General features: G+C 33.3%; 1 protein-coding gene across 1 annotated transcript; it reads left to right on the top strand.

The window, feature by feature from the left end:
* The first annotated feature begins 8,946 nt into the window (after positions 1-8,946).
* On the top strand, positions 8,947-10,386 carry LOC128547574 (probable ATP-dependent DNA helicase RecS). The gene is made up of 2 exons (XM_053520581.1): positions 8,947-9,437; positions 10,227-10,386. Exons 1-2 carry the CDS (start codon positions 8,992-8,994, stop codon positions 10,384-10,386), a joined length of 606 nt encoding a protein of 201 aa, XP_053376556.1. The 5' UTR covers positions 8,947-8,991.
* The last annotated feature ends 6,634 nt before the right edge of the window (positions 10,387-17,020 follow it).

The raw sequence follows: 17,020 nt of genomic DNA, 5'->3' as shown, positions 1-17,020 counted from the left end.
TATTTATGCTTATTTCAATTTGATACATACATATTGTATATAAAACTTTGCAATGTACAATGCATGTTTTATAACTGGGTTTTATCGTTTGGTTATGCCCCAGTTTATATATATATATATATAACTAACCAATGATATATCTATAGAAACACAGGAAACATGTAAAGAATACATCAGGTTATCTTGTTTAAAGATGGAACATATATAGCATTTTAAGAATAAATGTTAACTAGAATGCATCGTATTTTCTCCTCGATATGTGTCATACTGGTATATAACATTGACAGGCGGTTGCCTAGGTTATTATATTACACTTTAATATCTAGAGATGTTAAGATGTTTCTAAATAGGTTAGCATGCCATATTACCCTAGTTTCTTGACATGAAGGTCACGTGTTTAGAATCGAGAACATTTTCCTTTTGTCCTGAAATAAATATTGTTAATCATAGATTGTAGATAGTTTTCACTAATGAATACAGTTAGTCATTAAGATTTTTATGTACAATTATTGCAATGTAAGAACTACAAACATTTGTTTCTTACCGAACGTACTACAATGAAAATATGCAAAGTGGTTCTAGTTATTCAGTTGAAAAACACTACTGTAGTCCGCCAGATCTGTATAATATCTCTTTACGGCACGAATCACACAGTAGATGTTTAATTTAAAAAGGAGTAGATCTAGCTTACTCCATATTGTAAGCATACCTATATAGATTTGCTATATAATATTTTTCCCCCATATTTTACGCACTTTGATGTCTGTGTCAAATAATATAGAATATTGTTATAATATGTATTTGTTTCTTTTAACAAACATCTTCACATTGTATTCGTATTTATTGATTGAATTAACAAAACAAATGAAATTAAAAAAAAAACTTTGAGAAATTAAACTGTTAATATCTTTTTTTTTTAAAAAGCGGATTACATTGTGAGCAAACATTTAATTTCATACTCAGTAGATCTACGGACGGCGGGGTCGTTCACGACGATTTGATAATGTCTATTATGTCAGAAATCATTCATCCTCCACCTCTTAATGTGGGGAAGTTGGCAGTTAGTTGCGGGGTACAGGTTTGTAATGGTACAGAATCCTGGAATACTGGTTAAGTATGTCCGCCGTTAAATTACTGGTATACTGTTGAAAAACGGAGTAAACCAAATACAAACAATACTGGTATGTCACTTGATAGGCTTTATAGATTTTCCCTGTCCGTCTCTCTTACAGCCTGTATGTCAGTTACAAAATGTGGTATATAAGCATCCGATTTAACAAATGATTCTTGTTTTGAAAGTGTTTGACATTACTTTTCCCAAAGGAATAGAAACCATTTCCATGCCACGCGCTCTTCGGCAAAACCATCACTATGTTGACAAATTGACTGACAGACTTTATTCCTTAATGTTTGTTTGGCTTTAAATTAATTTCAAATCTTTACTTTCAAAGGTTAATTGGCTGCGTTTCCAAATCAAAGTAGTACACAAAATCTAATTCTGAAACAAAGTAAATGCCAATTCCTTGAAGTGCCCTCATAGCGAAACCATTTAAACTTATAAAACTTGTATTGTCTGAAGTACAATTAGATTTGAGCTACGTAATTGTATTTGCATTGATATTTCCAGAAACGGAACAAACTATGTGACCTTTATAAAATGTCTTTTCTGTTTTTATTTAAATTTGAAACGGTGAAATGGTAATTTAAACAAAGACGTTATTTGATCGGTTTTCGTGTATAAAATATTAAAAAGGAAATGTAAATCTATAAACAGTAGAATAAACTGTTGAGGGCTTAAATAGGGAATGCTTATGTAAAGTTAACTGTTCAGATATATATTATGTTGTTAATCTCCATTCTACGTTATCAAAGATTCAATGCAGGTGTTAATACTCTAAATATGAATTATTGTTCCTCGCCAGCCTGCTGTTAATACCTTGGATTTCATAACTGATTGGCTTAAAAACGCATGAACACACAGTGAAATAGAGGCTACTGGTAATGAATAAGCTTGAGTCCAAGATGGCGGCGCCCTGCTCAGTCAAGTGTAAAATGTCAACCATTAAATATTCCTTCTCTTGAGAAGAAACAAATGTATAGTAGCTTTTATAACAATGGAGCAGTGCGTAAGCACTACAAGCTGATATTGTGTTCACAGCATAGCAGTTGTCATTATTATATTACAACCGTTTAGATTGTAAGTGCATTAACTTATTCATTGGTACGATTGGTGTACATATGAAAAGATAGCAAACAGTTATTCCTTGGTCTCTGGGGTTGTTTTGATCAATACGAGTAGTGTTATAGGCAAATTTGATATTTGACATAGATAAGTTGTAGGGAGTGACATATTTTTATAAATATTATGTGTAAATTAAATCGTGTGGCAAATGTAACTAGGATACAAAACAAGGCACGATTAGCATATTGTGTCGCCATGTTGTCTGAAAGAAGGCTGTCTGTCTGCTAGCGACACTAATTCAATGAAGGAGACAGAAAACCAAGTAATTGCCCGTTTGAGAAATTTTGCAAAGGCATAGGAAGTACCTAATGAACATGAAATTGTTGGAAGACAATTGTCTTCTGAATGACTAGTCCTGTTTAAGATGTAATTGACATGAATGATTTAAGTTATATTATGTTCAATTTCCATGTAAAAACGAACAATTCCTGTACAGTATTTACGTATGCACGAACTTTACTTGGTTAAAACAGTTTAATATATGTATAACTGGCTACAGTAAGAGTTTTTACTTTCACGAAAATACTTGCATTTATTTAACAAATGACATTTAATTGTTTATGCGGCTCTTTGATTGATAATGTATCCAACACTAAAAGCAACAAGTTGAATGTATCATACTGAGGTTTCCGCGAAACAATTGTAATTTCGGGTGCATAGCATAGATATTTTGTACGTAAAAATTAAAGAAAAGTTGAAAGCATCAATTAATATATTTTTTTGCAATGTTCATGCATATAGTTTAAACTTTATTCGCAGATGCATTACATCTGAGTTTACTTCTGTTTGGAAATACATTTTACCTGTTTTTACCAGTGTTCGGCAGTGTCAGAGTCGTGACTGAAACCACCATATTATACGTATTTAGCGGTAAAAACGGGTAGAAACATAACTAAGATACATTAACTTTTAGCCTACTGGGCAAGTGATTTTGCCTATGCGAACAGTGCAGATCATGATCAGCCTGCACGTCCGTTAGGACTCTGTTAGGATTGCTAATATTAACCGCTGTCATCAACGCTTTGATCAGTATCTTTTAAGCAATTTATTTGGGCAATATATGACACAAGTGATGTGTAAATTGTATAACTTGCGGAAATTACACGTTATTTTTTTCATTTGCAAAGCAATATTCAAGCTGTAAGTTATTAAAAACCGTCTGGAGAGAAGTGTCAATGAAATGTTATATGTGGAACAAGTAATTTCGGAACTTCGGTATATGTTACACCAACATATTAATTCAGCTGGTTTCAAAGCATGCCTATGATGAATTATTTAAGTGGATGTACCAAAATGGATACCCTGATTTCCGAAATGCTTTAGGGGAATATTAAACTTCTGTCGAAGCGCATGTACTTAAAGCAAACACATCCTAGATTAAAAGTGTTTGTTTTTCTTTGATTAGGAATGCGTCCTGGATTACAAAATAAATCATGTCCTTAAAGTAAATGTTTAATTCTTTTAAAGAACCCTTGACAAGTTTTACTCGTACATGTTAGCGTGCTAAAAAATATCAGTCTAAACATCTTTTTAATTTGTACAACGTGATTTCATTTTGCCAATTTATTCCTCTTCAATTTAAAACTAATCACATATACGGCAAAAGCCTTCCTGCATCATCTGATAAAACTATGCTTTATCCGGCAATTTTTGTTACATTAGTCTGGGTCGGAAATTGAAATGAAACCCGATTCTAGACATTGCTATTCTTTCCTTAGAATGTAAAATATTATGGTACATTTTATCGGTATCAACTTAAAACCAAAATGAATATTTAGTTAGATTGATTGTGAAGCAAAAAGATAGTTGAATATAATGATGTGTTGTCATTAAAGGGAATGTCGACTGGCACCAGACCAGAAATTACATTGTACATAATATACCCTATCTCTAGGTTTACTACTATGATAACCACCGCCACCAACGGGAAAATATACTAGCCCATTTCAATCGCGCATTTCTCACATAAACGCGCAGTTTTGCAAATGGGTACTTTGCGCATTGAACAATTGATATATATGTATCGTCTACTATGGTGCACGAATTGTGATGCAAGGTTCATGGTATGCCTTTTGCAATGTACGTCTTGCACGTAGAGAGCAAATGAGTACAAAGTTTTATAAGATCTGACTTTATGCAGTTACCCATACGTCACATCATCGTCATAACTTTTGTAGCACATAAACCATACACAACAAATGTGAAACACTGTAACTTGAGATTGAATGATTAATCTTGACAAAATGTTTAGTTTGCAAATAAGGTGTACAGGTGGAAAGCTTTAATAGTAGATAGATCGCGACCTCATCGGAACCTGCACATGAAGCAATGATCGTAATAATGATAAAACTATTTCATTTGTAATTTATTTGCACATGCGATAAGATGTGAAAATGTAATTATCTTATAGATGCTTGCCTGTACAATATATATAAGTTTGATAGAATGAGCACTGTATATATTACAAGATTACATCAAATTGTTCAAATTCCACACAGTAGGACAGAAAATGAAGACAGTTGACATGAATTCGCCACAATTTACAATATAAGTTAATTTTGAGTGGATGATATTCATATATAAGAAAGCCATTCATTCAGTTAAAGTTATCAACTATATACTGGTGAATGTTTCGTGTCGTGTTGATAATTACGAGAGCAGTGAAACATAGTAAATGTTGTTGTCGGAGTGTTCTGTTTGTTTGATTTAAGAAATAATGTATAGGAAAACCGTGTTTTAACATTATTAATACACGAAAAGAGGTTATACGTCCGCGGAATAATTTCACGAGGGCGTAGCCTGAGTGAATTATTCTGGCGACGTATAACCGATTTTGAGTGTATTGATTAAAGTAAAACTCGACTTTTTCGATTCTAATATGCCCTTAATCTAGAACAGTAGATAAAATATAGTAGCGCTCTTCTTGGTCCCAACAAAAACATCGACGTCATCGCACGTTAACGTGACGTCAATTTAGCGTAAGCGTGTTAACAGAAACAAGCATATTAGAATGCAAGTTATTGTTGTTATTTCTGTCTTTGTAATTGTCCACGATAAAATAATTGCCAATTTTTATTCCTTAAAACAAAATAAACTTTAATCTAGACAAACGTTATTGGAATGTAGAGCAGGAAAATCATTAAGCGAAATATCTACAGCTGTTATTTTACAAATGTTATTTAATGTCAATTGTAGCAATTCACCATCTTCTATAAATCTAATAACTTCGAGATTTCAATTTATTTAACATAAAGATAAAAACTCATTACGGCAACAGTTTCATTTGCGGATGTGTGATATCAAAATTTAAATAAAGATACTCGTAAAAAGTACCTGGACATAGTGATATTGGAAAAAATGGAGTTGTGAATAACTTTTTGAAGGCATTTGAATCTATAGCAATTTCAGTGAAGTGTAAGGAAGGAAGTCGTGATGAAAATAATATGACTATTTCTATTTTGTAGTGCTCTCCTTATATTAGTTTGTTAATAATAAAAGCCAAGTTGACATTATAGATAGCAATTTCCTCTTCTGTAATGACACTCGTCTTGCCTTTAACAAGTTTTCGAACCTTGTTTACATGTTTATAATAGAAGTCTGCAGTACAAAAGAACAAACTTTGATATGTTTGGGGTCCGCCCGCTTAGCTCAATAGGGAGAGTTCAGATCTACTAATCTATGGGTCATGAGTTTAATCCCCTGGCGGGGCGTTTGTTCTCCATGACGATAAAAGTCATGGTGTCTTACATCCTTCGTCCTCCGCCTCTGATTCATGTAGGGAAGTTGACAGTTACCTGCGGAGAGCAGGTTTATACTGGTACAGAATCCAAAAACATTGGTCAGGCTAACTGCCCGCCGTTATATATATTAACTGAAATACTGTTAAAAAACGGCGTTAAAACCAAAACAAAATTGATATGTTTGATTTAATGAAAATTGTCTTTCCTAATATCGACAACGAGATCGGTATTTTCAGAGCTGAAAATATGTCAATATATCTTAGAATGGCTGATTTTCATGACATCTCATAGTGATATGACACAGTAAACTAGTTTCTTGATGTATTAAACTATTTTCTAAGTAAAGGACATTATGTTTTTAAGCTGAACCTATTTTCCAGTTATAGTCTCTGATAATGTCAGACAATTCGTACGTATTTATGAACTTAATTACATACGCTCTCTTTCAATAAGATGCCATTGAAATTTGAAAACTCCCCAGCTTGAGCTAATATCATCACAGATATGTTGCAGCACCGTGTTTATCATGGTCGCAAAACTTACTTTTATGACCCTTATTGGAGAAAACAAGACATGAAATACTGTTCTGATTAATTGTCATATAAATGACCTTGTTTATTTGTCAAAAAAGTAAGTTACGATTTATAAATTTCAGAATTCCAAAATTATCAAAACAATGTAGATAAAAGATCAAATAGTCATAATCTAATAAACAGTGGCGGTTTTTTTAGAAATGGCACAAACACAATCACAATGACTAGAAATACAAAATGTATAAAAGTATAATAAAAATCAATAATAGATGTAGAGGTTCGAGGTTAACAAAATACATGTACGAAACCATGTCATTACCTGTATAAATGGTACAGGCATGTTACAACTTGACCAGAAGTACAAAAAGATGCATAAAAATAACAGACAGTAATTAAATAGGGTAAGAACTTGTATTTCGGATGTAATATCTTAAAACAATATATAAAAGGAGAAAAACGACATATTCAAAGTGTGGTGTAGAGGATGGAGGTGGGAAAATCGTAATGTTTTCTTTGTCTACAGAGCGCCCACGCTAAAAAGACTGGTCAGACCTGGTTTGATCCAGTTTGATGATTCACAGGTTTCCATCTTTCAAAAACTTGTTGCTGATAAAAAACGTAATAAATGTCGCCCTTTGTACAAATAAATTTCGGTTTAGTCACGGCAATATTAGTTTAAATCAAAACCGTAATGTTTTCTTTGTCTACAGAGCGCCCATGCTAAAAAGACTGGTCAGACCTGGTTTCATCCAGTTTGATGATTGACAGGTTTCAAACTAAATTCTGATATCCGGTATCCATCCCTCCCATATGTCGTCATAAAATACGCTATGCCTGGACATATCTCCTCTTTATGCGTTTATAAGTAATTAAAAGGAGAATATAGTGAAATAGTGTCAATCTGCTCAGCTTGCATTTTCACTTCCGCCCATGAACAGGCTCAAACAGATGGAGCCTTCAACATTTTCATTTATGGCGTGTTGGGCGACCTGTGGTTTTCCACTTTTTCTACTTGTAATTCGTTTGAGTTGTTATAAGTTTGGGCCGACCTCGTGCATATTTCAAATATTGAATATAAAGAAAAGCATTGGATTTTGTATGAAATTGATGAATGGCGTATATACCATTTTGCTGGTTTGTTAAAAGAAACAGGGAACAGACATGTAAAAACACGTTTCGAGCACTCAACCGCACAAAAATGTCTGACCATGTAATCGTGAAACCATAAAGTATTTATACCTATATTTGATCGTATGTATTTAGAACAGAACAGAACAGAACAGAACAGACCAGAACATACCTTTATTAACTCGAAACTTGTACATAACAGTTATTTGAGTATACAAAGCAAGAGATACATTCAATTCAACATGACATGGTGATATAAGCATGTACGAAGTCTAATAACATATATAATATTATCATGGTTGTTGTTTTGTATATCATTCAAAAAGATGGTTAAATTACAGAATATATATAAAAAGCAAAAGTGAATGGACCAAAAATAAAAGAAATGGGAAAATGTTACTACAATTATCCCGCAGTCAATGATAATATTTGAAACAACCTATACTGTGACCGAGTAAAGAGGTAATAACGGTATTAAAATTTGTATCGGATCAAATGAACAAAGTCAGTGATCAGTGTTTTACTTTTCCTTTTGTTCAGTTGACACTTCTGTTAACAGCTTTCCCATGTTTGAACGAGTAGTTGTAACACTTTTCAGTACAATCGTTGACGAACATGTAATTATTTGTCATTAGTGTAACAAAATGACCGATTTAATCACAATAGCAAATCGGTGAAAACTATTCCTTGTTCTGGAGTTGTTACTTACATATTCGAAATTGTCTGCGCTATTATGTTGATGTTAGTTTAGTTTATACTAATTTGTTTTAGCTCGATTGTGATGAAAGCTTCAAGCCTATTGAAACCACTCTCGAGTCCGCTTTCTGGAAAAACCGGTACTGGTGTCGTATGAGAAGTCATGGTCGTGACACCAGTGGGGCTCGAACCCACGACCCCTGGATTGATGTTGATGTTAGCTTAGATAATCAAAACATTACGAATATTATGAAACAACGTACAGGTGGAAAGGTTAAATTGTAAAAATGGGTGCGACCTCCTTATCGAAACCTACACATGAAGCAATGATGTAAATGAGAATAAAGGTATTTAGTACCTAATTTATTTTGAACGTTACTTGAAATTTAATTATGTAATTGATTCTTGCCTCTATAATCTATATATAAGATTAATAAATAAGTACTATGAGATTACATCAAATTCATCGTCGGATACCCACGGGTGATCCATTCCGTTACCTCCATTTATCACCCGTGGGTTAATTGACTGCCGTTCGGTAGTTTTCGCTATTTGGATATTAAACAATTTCATTGGTTGCAGGATAAAATGTTCCTGCACCCGATAACCAATCACATCCTGCGTTCTATACTACTTCGGCTCACTTGCAAATATGGCGTCTTCCTCAGCAATCGATTACGAAATGATATGTGCGAAATTTAACATCGACGAATTGAAAGAATTTCAGAAAGACACGATTTCAAATTTAGTGAAAGGAAGAGATGTGTTTTTGTCCGTAAAGACTGGAGGTGGGAAAAGTCTTTGTTATCAGACATTTGGTGTCATATGGCGTCAGCTTCATGATGAAAACTGTCAAGTGCTTGTGGTAACGCCACTTATTTCGATTATGAAAGAACAGTTTCAATATCTCAGTTCGCTTAGATTTACAGCCACATATATTGGAAAGGATGAAGATGTTATATGTTTGGAAGAGAGGTTCGACTTCTTGTTTTCCTCTCCAGAAAACATATTAGGTGTCTCAGCTTATAGAGATATGTTAAGCAGAAATGAGAGCATCAAGTTGTTGGTAGTGGATGAGACCCACAATGTTTTACACTGGTAAACAACTTATAAACTCAATTTATAGTACAGCAGTGATGTAATATATATATAATTGCTTCACAAAACATGATAAAAGAAATAAATCATTTTGAAGTTATGAAATCAGTGAGAACAAGGCATAGTACATTTTTAGTAGTCCAATTCCGGAAAGGGACTGCATGAAGGGGCCACACTTCTCGCCAGTTCAGCGGCTTTAAAAACTCACCATTTTTTAAAAGCTGTTACAGGTCTTCGTTTTGATGCATTTGCAACATCGTGCGAGTGTTTAAACTTTACATAACTCGGCAAAACATCGTTTTTGACAATTGTTTACATTTTTTCTTTTACAAATGGCATTCTTATTTAAAGGCGGACAACTCATTAAGAATAGTTTAAGTATCCAACTGTGTGGTACAGAACAGTAAAACATGTATTGGACAGATAAATTGTTTGTCATGGTGCTGTTCATTTACTTAAAAAATCTGTTGTTTTGTGATATACTGCTAAACCTTAAACATGACCGATATTTAATACCATTTTTTTACTGTATTAATATTACTTCAAAAAAATCCCACCATCTTACCAGCTTTACTCGGTAATTGAAAATTCCTTACCCCAATTTTCCCCATTGATTTTTCAAAATGGAAGTATCAGAGATCAACCTATCACTTTGAAATTTTATAGCTATTTTCCTGTTATTTCAGCACATGACCCTCGGATAACCACCAACTAATCCTGTAGCCTGGCAGTTGTTTGTAAATGTAAATTGATTTCTGGTAAATTAAGCTTTTTTATTGTTTTTTTCAGTGGAGAATCTGATGCAGGTGAAGCTCCATTTCGAGCTTGGTATGGTAAGCTTGGTGAAGCTCGTTCTTTGAATGCAATGCAAAGCAATGCAAAAATGTTGACCAAGACATGCGTGACTATATTTCCAATGAAACTACTTGTCGAAGACAAGTTATATTAAATGCCTACAATGCTAAACCATCATTGCATTTAAGTAAACATTTGTGTTGTGATATTTGTACCAAGGACTGTGTATGTCAGAGTGATCAGTGTTCTAACTTTGACCATCCAGTTTATAGTACTTGTCTGCTCAATGAATCTTCTTCATCTGATACTGTCTTAAACAGTGACTGTGACTTTGACGTTTCTGATTTTGATGATTGATATATTGAAATTTCACGAATGCATTGCTTTAAAATAAAACAGTCTAGTGACTTATGCTTGTTTTAATGAATAAAAAGTTACTCACAATGGTATAAATTATTGGCTGTCTTAAAGTCCTTTAATCTAGCCAGATCAATTGATGTTTTCACGAGTTATGGCATTTTAACATGACTTTAAAACATATTTAGGGGAACAAAATGGCTAACTATCCCCTCTTTTTCCTAAAGTTAGCAAAAATGTAGATAAAACAGGATATCCTGTTTACTTTCTTGAACCAGATTGGATTATTTGTCAGAGCTTAGAATATCCCTGAAATACTGGGAAAAAAATAATATTGTAACAGTGTGCAGTTGTTAGCCTGATTATGGTAAAATTTATCTATTGGAATCTTAGATTACTGGATGAAAGCACAAACAAAACCTTAACTCCATATAAAAATGATAAACATTTTTGTACAGATCCATGTATGGGTTTTAGGTTTTGTTTCGGATAAAAAATAATGATAAACTTAAACTGGTTTCTGTTAAAATGAGTTCTTGAACAAACAGGCGGTTTGTATGAACAAAATGACGAATCTAGAAAAACTGGTGATTAAATTTATTCTAAATGGAGATAAATGACAGATTTTGAATGTAAGAGCCAAACATATTAAAAAACATGTACTACTATTACTACTCCTCATGTGCCGACACTATTTAACATGTGTATATATAGCAAGGCTAATTATGGCATAGACAGTTGAGTCACTGTTTTTTGCACTCAACAACATAAGCCATTAGACCAATTGAGTGAATACAAATGTTTGTTTTTGTTAAGTTTAATGTCAGACTGACAAAATTATAGGTCATATATCAACTTTCAATGCATTATTTAAGGCATAGGCAGGCAGCTAGGTTAAGCCACTGTCCTTTAAGTCAGCTGGATTACTTAAAAATCCACACATGAAAGAATTATACACCCTGAGCAAGGTTTCGAACATACAGCAGTGAAGGACAAATAATTTAAAATCAACCACCCTAACCATCCGGCCACAAAGACTAAGACTGAGATGTAATAATTTAACTGTATCCACTAGCCAGCTGAAAATTAGAGATAAAGTGTTTTGTAACAGGGATAACTCCTAAATTGAAATCATTGCTGTTTCCTTGTTTTAGACACACTCAGCAATGTTTGACAGTTGTGATGTAGTTAATGTGCAAAAATAGATGATGTTATACTACTCAAGGTTCAAGCAAAGCATATATACTCTGACTCTGGTGCTGGACTGATTTAAGTAACCAGTTGTATTTTAGGCCAGCGAGTGTATCTTACCTCACAAAAACTTGTTTAAATAAATATTAATTAAGATTCTTCAAAAAATGGTTGACATATTTAATCTCCGACATTTTTTTCTGATGACACACTGTACACCCAAAATCTGGCAACAATGAGTTGGATGGCATCCAATGACACCCCTGACTTGATCAGATAATACTTAATACTTTGAACTTTTATGTCACTGTATTAAGTGGGACCAGAAACCATGGATATACATTATTAAACATAATTGATACTTATGTTAGAAATTAATAACACAACTATGAAATCCATGAAAATTAGTCCCCCACAAGTATTTATGACTTTGCAGTGTTTCTCGGCCATTTTTCTGCATAAGTTAAGAGGTCCTATTTTCAATTAATATATTGTCAGGGATAAAAAAAATGAAAATTTAGTTGGAAAATGAAATGTTTATTGATATGAATAGTTGTATGCATGAAAATTAAAAAAAATAATACTCATGTTGCTCTTAAAATTTAAAACTGCATCTTTTAGTCAGGCTAGAGAACTGCTTTGCATATGTTTTTATATACTAATGATGTTTAAGTGCATATAAAGTTATGTCAATGTGCAGAGGGCTTCTTGCTAGGACTTGAACCTAGAATTCTTACAAAAGTAAGTGTGTTTCTTTACACTACAAGAAGTGATCCCTTGCTTAGCAACAGAGACATTTATTTAAATACAAAATATTGCATATGTATATTATCCTTCAGAAACAGATACATTTACTATAAATTAAAACTATAACAGTAATCCGGGACGTATCACATGTATGGCTAAACATTTCTGAATGGTTGGATAGGTTAGAATAAATATAGTGAATAGCTTCTTCGCTAACTACATGTACAGTACTCCCAGACAACCTATGGACATCGTCGGATACCCACGGTTGCTGATTACGCTAACGCTTCAAGTTGTAAGAACTTGTCTGTGATTTCAGACTTAATATTTTGGAAACAAAATATTCTTTAGGGACATACCGGTTTATATTTTTGGACTGGATTAGCTCTCTTGGAGAAAAAAATATCATAAAACCTACCTTGTGGAGTTAGATTCTGAAAACGACTTTGCAGATCTTTAACACCTGGCATTTTCCTCAAACACGTCATAATGTGTTCTTGTTCAGATTTTATTTTCGTGACCAGTGTACTTTCGTCCGATTTCAATTTACACATGCGGTTTAATTTATTAGTACATAGTCCACAAACTGAACCTTCATTTTTAATTTTCAAATCCAACAAAATAAAATTATACTGATCACTGCTGCACTTGGACTCTAAACTTCTGTAGTATTTCGGTCTTAATAAAGAAAAACAAAAGGCACACTTTTTGACAATGGGCGCTGCCATTTTGTATCGCACTTGTCACACCTCCACGCAGGAGAGTATTCAAACTGTAAACGTTGTTTTCATTGGCTATAATTTATTCTATTCTGTTCAAGTAAAACGACGAAACGGTAGTTAATTAACCCTAGGGTGATGTATGAAGCGTTAGCGTAATCAGCAACCGAGGGTATCCGACGATGCATCAAATTATTCAAATTTTAGACATTATCGCAGAAAATGCTGACATCTGACATGAATCCGCCACAATTTACAATACACGTTTGCACAAATGCAATAATATTAACACCAGAGGTTTCAGCTGATGATATATATGAAAAAAAAGCCATTAATGTAATTATAGTTACCGTTACATTACGGTGAATATTTCGTGTCGGGTCGAACATAACGAGAGCAGTATATGTTAGGAAATATTGTTGTCAGAGTGTTCTGTTTGCTTGATTGCAATTTGTTGTTATCATTTCTGTTTTTGTCATTGTCTTCAATAAAATAATTGCCACTTTGTATTCCTAAAAACGCAATAAACTTTAAACTTGACAAACGGTGTTGGAATTTAGAGCAGGAAAATCATTAAGTGAAAAAGTTACAGCTCTCGTTTTACAAATCTAATTCAATTTCAGTTGTAACAATTATCCATTTTCTCTAAATCGAAGAAATTCGAGATGTCTTTTTTTAAACATAAAAATGAATACACATTACGGCAAGCGTTTTATTTGAAGATGTGCAATATCGAAATTTAAATCAAGATACTCGTAAAAAAAAAACAGAAGATAGTGATTCAAAGGTAATCAAAACTGGAAACATGGAATTGTGAATAACGTTCTGAAAGCATTTTAAATATTCAGAAAGAAAAGAAAAATAATTGAATCTATTGCGATTTCAGTGAATACGTAGGCAGTCGTGACGAATTTAGTAATTTTTGAGATTTCTATTATACTTAGATTCTCCTGAGACATGAACTTTTGTCCCGTGGATAAAATTATTTTTTGATAAGCCATACACAGTCCTTCAAATCATAACAAAGAAGTGAAGTGATATAAGTTCCAATAAGAAAACGACTATTTCAGTTATAGTCATTACGGAAAGGGCGCAAAACGTTGTATCAGAAAAAAGAATTCACAGAGATGCTTGTTAACGGGCAGTAGCGCAGAAGTATGGATCGATAACGTGTGCAAATGTGAACGCTATAAATAAGGAGCAAATATATTTTATTTGTAACAGAATATAATATTTCTAGTTTAAGCTTTAAAAAGTCCATTTAAATAGATTTAACATTATTTCCGATTGAGTTTTGTTATAATCACTCTATCTCTGTCTACTTTCTTTCTTAGTGTGAAGAAGTATATTCATATTTACATAAATTGGTTCCAAAAGGAATACGAGTGTTTCTATTTTATAGTGCTCTCCTTTTATTAGTACGTTATCAACAAATGCTCAGATAATATCATAGATAGCAATTCCCTCTGCTGTTATTATGACACATGTCTTACCGTTTAACAAGTTTTCAAGCCCTGTTTACATACTTACCACAGTAGTTTACCGTAAAAGAACAAACTTTGTAATCCGTTATTCTGTGTAAGTTGGCCTTTCCAATACCGAGAATGAGAACTGGGTCTTCAGAGCTGTGAAAAACCATGTCAGTACATCTTAAAATGATTTATTTTCATTGCATCTTATACTGATATAACACAGTAAACTAGTTTCTTGATGTATTAAACTAGTTGTCAGAGAAAAGGAAATTATGTTTTTCTAGCTGAAACTATTTTCCAGTTAGTACTGTAAGACAATTATTGCATATTTGTGCACTTAATTGCACGAGGAGATTTGATACATATGCCATTTTTCAATATAATATTAGTGATATTTAAAAACTCCCCAGCTGAAATATATGTTATCTCAGAAATCGCGCACCGCGTTATTATAGTAGCGAAATTTACTTTTTACCTTCACCTGAATGAAATAGTGTAAATAGGGTTAGCTTAGTAATTCGTTTGAATTTTCATTGGTCTGTGTAGATTTCGTGCAAATTTCAAATACTGAATATTAAGAAATGGAAATGGAATTTCTTGTATAAAATTAATGAATGACATCTAAATGTTAACAGCCCGAAACGCAATAGTTTTATTCCATATGACGGAAATGTGGTAAATGATTCCGATTTTATATTTAATAAATGGTCGAGTGATTTTGAAAATTTATATAATTGTGCAGAAAATGATGGAAATTTCGACAGGCAATTTACAAACAATTATTATCTGATAAAAGATCCATGGAAGATCGAATGATAGATCTCCTGTACCAAGAAAATGTATCTCTTAATTTACCGTTACTACGTACTGGAATTGAAAAAGTTGTGAAAAATACTAAAAATGGCGAAAGTGTAGGATGGGATAAAATACAAGGTTTTGAAGTTTCCAATAATAATCGATGTTTTATATTCATTATTTAATTTGTGTTTGATACGGGTATTATTCCAAGTATATGGCGAAGATCAATGATTTCTTTTATCTCTAAAGATGTTACCAAAGATCATTATGTGCCTTTGCATAACAAGGGAATTAGCTTACTGTCTGTTGCCAGCAAGCTGCATTCGGCAGTTCATAATAAGAGATTGAAGACATACCTTGAGGATGAAGATTTTCTCGATGATGAACAGAATGGTTCCCGTTCTAAAAGGACCTGCGAAAAACATCGTTATACTGCATTTACAATTATCAGAAATAGACTTCTTTATAAACAAGATGCCATTGGGACATTCGTAGATATACAGAAGGCTTTTGACTTTGTCGATAGAAATGTAATTTTAAGTAAAATTTTGTCAAACAATATCAATAGTAAATTTTATAACTCTATTAAGGCTTTTTTGACTGATACATCCTCTTGTGTTAGCTTTAATGGTATGTTAAACGACTGGTTCCCCACCTTGTCGGGCGTCTGGCAGTAAGACCGCGGTTCCCCGGCAAATTGAAAAGCTTAAAAAAGGTATCAAGTTCAATGATAATATAATTTGTTGTGTATTTTATGCTGAAGATATTTTGTTGCTATCTGAAACTGAATCTGATATGCAAGACATGTTAGACTTTTTAAAGGAATGGTGCCAAAAAAAATGAAGAATCAAAAGTTTTTCCCTTTTGGTATAAAGGTAAAAAGGCAAAGTAATTAACTTACGATTGTTTCGTAAAATATGGTGATTTATTTGTACGGATAACCATTTGGAAAAGAAATTGGACGAGTTATCGATAGGTAGGAGTTCAGACATATTGTTCCGCCGGCACTCCTGCCTAGGACCGGGAACAGTTGTTGAGTTGGGTTCGGACAAAGAGTGATGACATTGTACCTATATCTCTAGCAAAGAGGCAAAATCAGTGTTCAGTCACACATCTTTTATTCAGATATAAAGTTCTAGCAGTTCCAAGTATAAAATATTTAGTAGTTTACAAAGTATTCATAAATTCCACATATCTCCAGAAGTTACTGTTCTATGACTCTTATACAGTATGCTTATGTCAGGATAAATTAATATTTGTGTAGCCGATTTTTATGCATTCAACATAGGGGTTACTGTCTTCAGGGTGGAGGAAAGATTGACAAATGAGGAGCCGAAAAACAGGCCTTTTATAGTTTTAGCACAGCTCCGCATACGACAACGGTACGTGAACGGTACGTGACGTACGTGGAGATAGCTACTATCCAATCGAAAACGACGTTACATAAAACGTACGGTGTCACCGGAGCAACCGGAAATAAACAAATGTCGCGGAGCGAAAGACC

This window comes from Mercenaria mercenaria, chromosome 12, assembly GCF_021730395.1.
Source record: "Mercenaria mercenaria strain notata chromosome 12, MADL_Memer_1, whole genome shotgun sequence".
Lineage (NCBI taxonomy): Eukaryota > Metazoa > Mollusca > Bivalvia > Venerida > Veneridae > Mercenaria > Mercenaria mercenaria.
This window is presented reverse-complemented; position numbering and strand designations above follow the sequence as displayed.